Source organism: Ruditapes philippinarum, unplaced genomic scaffold, assembly GCF_026571515.1.
Source record: "Ruditapes philippinarum isolate M1 unplaced genomic scaffold, ASM2657151v2 ctg14966_1_1_1_1, whole genome shotgun sequence".
NCBI classification, from domain to species: Eukaryota; Metazoa; Mollusca; class Bivalvia; order Venerida; family Veneridae; genus Ruditapes; species Ruditapes philippinarum.
In genome coordinates, this window is record NW_026860831.1 from 1 (window position 1) to 4,553 (window position 4,553).

Here is a 4,553-nt window from a genome sequence, read left to right on the forward strand (position 1 = left end):
CCCGATTGTGAAGAAAATTTGTAAAAAATACAGCTTTTGATTGCAACTTAAATATCAACGTTATGAAATATAAACAATGAACATCAGTCATCTTGAATATACGTTGTATTTAAAGTCATATCCGGTATTAAGTCCTTGTATTTTTTGTAAGCAACCAGAATCGCAACGACGATTTCGCCACTGATAAATGGATAAATGCCAAACAAGCAAAGTTATACAACATTTAGGTAAATGAGAGATAAGGTTTTTGTAATATAAAACTTACAACTCGTTTTAACACGTGGAACTTCTATATAAACTTCTCAATCTTTCACGGATGAACTTGTAAACAATGGCGATTGCGGTAAAATGACGTTAGGGCGAAAATAGGATTCAGAGTCAACTCGTCCTCTGGTCAACTCGTCCTCTGGTCAACTCGTCACCTTTTTGGTCAACTCGTCCCCTGGACAACTCGTCCTCTAGTCAACTCGTCCCGAACTCGTCCCTTATATTTTATTACTACTTGTTTTTCATATAGTTCATAAATCATTATAGACTGTTAAAATAATATATTATAAAATTACTGAATTGGACATATTTTGACGCTTTTCGTTTGCGAATATTTGGAGTTCCATCTTATAATAAGGATATATATGCATAATTCTGATTAAATTACATACAGAAAAAAAAAACAACACGAAGACGATCAATAGCAATAACATTTAATGTATAAAAACATGTTTTATATGCAAAGATAAAATATCATATCGTATGTCTTTTTTGTCAATATTATGTCATGCATGTATATATAGTCACTTTCACTTTCACACTTTCATTGTTTTTTTTTTCCATGCACATATTTCATTGTCTTTTTTTTGGACATCTTACGACTCTACTCTTGGGGCTTGTATAAGTTGCCGAATTCTCTCAAAAGTCCCGTTGATGATAACTCCCCATTCCTGTACTTATCCCACAGCTGGTGCGTCTGTCCCTGAAGAAAGGTGTACTTTTTCCGCTGGTAGCGGCGTAGTCTTCCTTCACTTATCAATTCCGAGTTCCTCACCGCTACCTGGGCCTCATCGTACAGCAGTTTTATCAAAAGGTAGAATGGAGGCGTTCCCCCAGCCCTCCCATTCAATCTTCTATACCATCCTATAAAATAATAGAAGTATATTACAATACCAATAAGATAGGCACAGGTCAACTATAAAATTAATAGATATATTTATCTCTTTAATGCGGCGATGTATGTGTCCATGAATGCATTTCTCAAATTCGCTACAATTTTGGCTAAGACATATTTTTTTATGTATGAGAAGTATGACTGCTACCATGTATACAGGCTATTTCAAATATCTAATATTGTCATAATATTTTAAAATGTGAATTTACCTTCAACATCGTTGTTTGTGCGGATGCTCAATCCAAACACCGACCAAGAATGGACTGGCCACATATCATTGTCGATCCAGGTCCGTCTAATGTAAGCTAGCAGTCCATCAAAACGGTCTGGAGCTAAGTCTGCCATAGACTTGAACACAGGACCAATGTGTTCTGCAGGAAGGAATGGCAGACACGAAGAATGGAAATCAATCATCTTAAAAATTTATCCATCAATGCGTAATTAATGCATGATAATATATATATAGAGCGGACATGTATTCTACATTCTGTTATCTAATATTTAAATGCAGCATTAACTAACACTTTTCATATATCAATTTTTCAAATAAAAATAATGTATAAGTGTTGTATATTTGATATCAAAAACTACCTTGAGGTTGTACGTGTATCCTCGTGAGTCCGTTAATATATCTTTACCCCTCTGTGAAGCACCTGTCAGTATTTCGTGTCGTCAGTCTTTAATCCATTCAGGGAGGCGGTAAAAATCAAAGAGTTGGACCTAATTTTAGTTTTAATTATCATTAAAACTCCGATTAATTAAACATTAATTGAATGTTTGTAAAGTTACCTGTCTTTGTAGTTTGACATCAAAGCTATGCACGTGCGCTTAGATAAAGATCATTAAAATTTAACGTAAAAAAGACGTAATTATTTTATTAATATTTCGATATCAATCAAATTCAGTATTAATTTTACATATTTTACATAAAAGAATTATTTAAAGACATTTTAAAGACAGAGATCGAAAGTAGGGGACGAGTTGACCATATTAGGGACGAGTTGACCAAAAGTAGGGGACGAGTTGACCAAAAAGGTGTCGAGTTGACCAGGGGACGAGTTGACCAGGGGACGAGTTGACCGGATTGCGAAAATAGTTCGTATTCATACGCATGCATTGTTTTTCTTAAATTTACACTTATGAAGCATTAGGCCCTATAAGCTTTAAAGTTAGCTGATCTGAAATCCGTATTCCATTACTTGCTAAATTTTTGAGTTCTATGACACTTAATTAACTTGTGACTACATGTAATTTGTACTATATTTATGCAAGTACTTTGGCTATGATCGACCGCTGGCGTAGTAATATTAAAATCGCGTAAAGCAAAAATATACATACAATTTTAAAAGACGATTGCTAAATTTAGTACAAAATTGGCCAGTCAATTTTAAAATAGATAGGGAACTATGATTTTTGAGTTACTGCGAAGTTTTGGAACTATTTTGCTTAGCGTAGGTAGCTGACTAATTGTGTTCACATCATAGTAAATCTGAATTTGTCGTTATTACATTGGGGGCGCATTGCGCATGCGCCCCCAAAAAATGATTTTACAACTTGAAACTTAAAACAGTGTCCGATTTGTGGCAAGGAAAAATAAGAAGAAGGGTGTAAGCTGGGCTACGGTAAATACTTTTGCTGCTTAGTTTATTTACAGCTTTTTATATATGTTAGTGTATTTCGAAACACACGTTCAACAGGACGTTTCGTCCCAAAACTAAATTGGCCCAAAGACATTTCAGCCTTTTTCTATGTTAAGTAGAGAGAAAAACAGGTACAATATTTCAATACAGAATAACCAGAGAAGAAATTCTACTTTTGTAAGTAAGAGTTAGATGATATTAACTTTTTCCAGCCTAAATCTTGCAGTAAAAATATCTTTTTCCGCTAACAAATGCGATTTCTCACCACAATTTTCCAGAAATGCCCTTTTTGTTGACATCAAACAACGATTTTAAAGCTTACCATATAATATACGACCAAATCCACTTAATTCTTTGAAGATCTATTATCTTAGCACCAAATAAAAAAGAAATACCCGTTTTGAACACATCGGTTAAGAAAATATTGACAATAGAACTGGCATTGGTGTAGTTTACTCATTGTACGGTTGCTTGCTAAATCTGAAAAACAATTCATCCGGTTGCTTGCGAGGTCACTGTACTGTTGCTTGCGAGCATATTGGCATTATATATCGTCTAGATAGTTTGAAAATTAACTTCTCAGCAATGTTTTAACACTAAAAATGTATTACTTTATTAAATTATGACATATTCAAGTTTCAGCAAGTAATTTTAAATAATTGACGGCAGGTTTGAACTATTTTGCCCTGATAAGGGTGTAAGTCTGCTTTGAACATTAATTTTCTTTACCCTATGTTAAAATAGTTGCAGAGATGGTTATAGAAACAAAAGCGACACCTTTTTAAAACTTCCAGTTTCTATACAGTTCTATGGATGACTCATTTGTTTTAAACGGGCTTGACGAAATCTTTCAAGAAAGTGAAGTTGAAACGACGGCCATGCCAGAGTATTAATGTGCAATCTGTGATTATTGCACCGACAAGAAAGGTAATTTAACGCGACACATATATGTACATTAAAGAAAGATGACAAAAAGCGGTTTACGTGTGAAATATGTGAGTTTAACACTGGGAAGAAATACAATCTAGAAAGACATATAAAGCTTCATGTTGATACAGACGAAAGTGCAAGTAAAACTACATTGATGTGCGATGTATGCGGAATGCAGTTCTTGTCTAAATTTGGAATGGCCTTGCACACAAAAAATGAGCATTTAAAACAATTCAAATATGAATGCCAGATTTGCAAGAAAGGATTTAACCAGTTGCTTCCATATAAGGGACACGTTACCTCGTATCATCGCATGTTAAACACACCAAACAGAAATGTGAGAAATGTAACCTGAATTTTCAACATAAAAGCAGTTTAGACCGCCATAAAAAGACTATACATGATGACGTCAAATATGATTGCGCCGAATGTGAGCAACACTTCACTAACAAAAGTCACCTCAAAGATCAATCTCCTACGCAGTGATCTCCCCTTATCAGTACAGAGATTACAATTCTGCCAAGGGAGGTAATCACTGTGAGGAGTTTGCTCAAAGATCACAAGAAAGTCGTTCACTGTGGCCGAAAGCTTCAATGTGATAAGTGTGTCAAGTTCTATAAATGGAGGCCAGGCCTTAATCATCATAAGAAAACTGCACACAATTGAAGAATTATTTTGATTTTCAAAGAGCATATAAAACATATAGCATCTCTTTACCGCCCACAGGCGCGGAGCTATTTGTGTTTACTATTTTTTTTGTCCATGGGCCCGGATTTTATCAATTTACCCTTTCGATTTACAGATAAAAATAAATTCGGATT

General features: G+C 34.6%; 1 protein-coding gene across 1 annotated transcript; it reads right to left on the reverse strand.

The window, feature by feature from the left end:
* Positions 1-379: 379 nt before the first annotated feature.
* On the reverse strand, positions 380-1,819 carry LOC132713509 (uncharacterized). Its single transcript, XM_060696154.1, has 2 exons — positions 1,372-1,819; positions 380-1,131 (listed from the first exon to the last, which is right to left on the reverse strand). Exons 1-2 carry the CDS (start codon positions 1,574-1,576, stop codon positions 872-874), a joined length of 465 nt encoding a protein of 154 aa, XP_060552137.1. The 5' UTR covers positions 1,577-1,819; the 3' UTR covers positions 380-871.
* Positions 1,820-4,553: the final 2,734 nt, after the last annotated feature.

Bases quoted from the DNA above. Each gene is read 5' to 3' on its own strand.
- LOC132713509 (XM_060696154.1), bottom strand. From the start codon at position 1,576: ATGATTGATTTCCATTCTTCGTGTCTGCCATTCCTTCCTGCAGAACAC. The intron at 1,132-1,371 runs GTAAATTCACAT...ATTATTTTATAG, and splicing joins CACAAACAACGATGTTGAAG to GATGGTATAGAAGATTGAAT.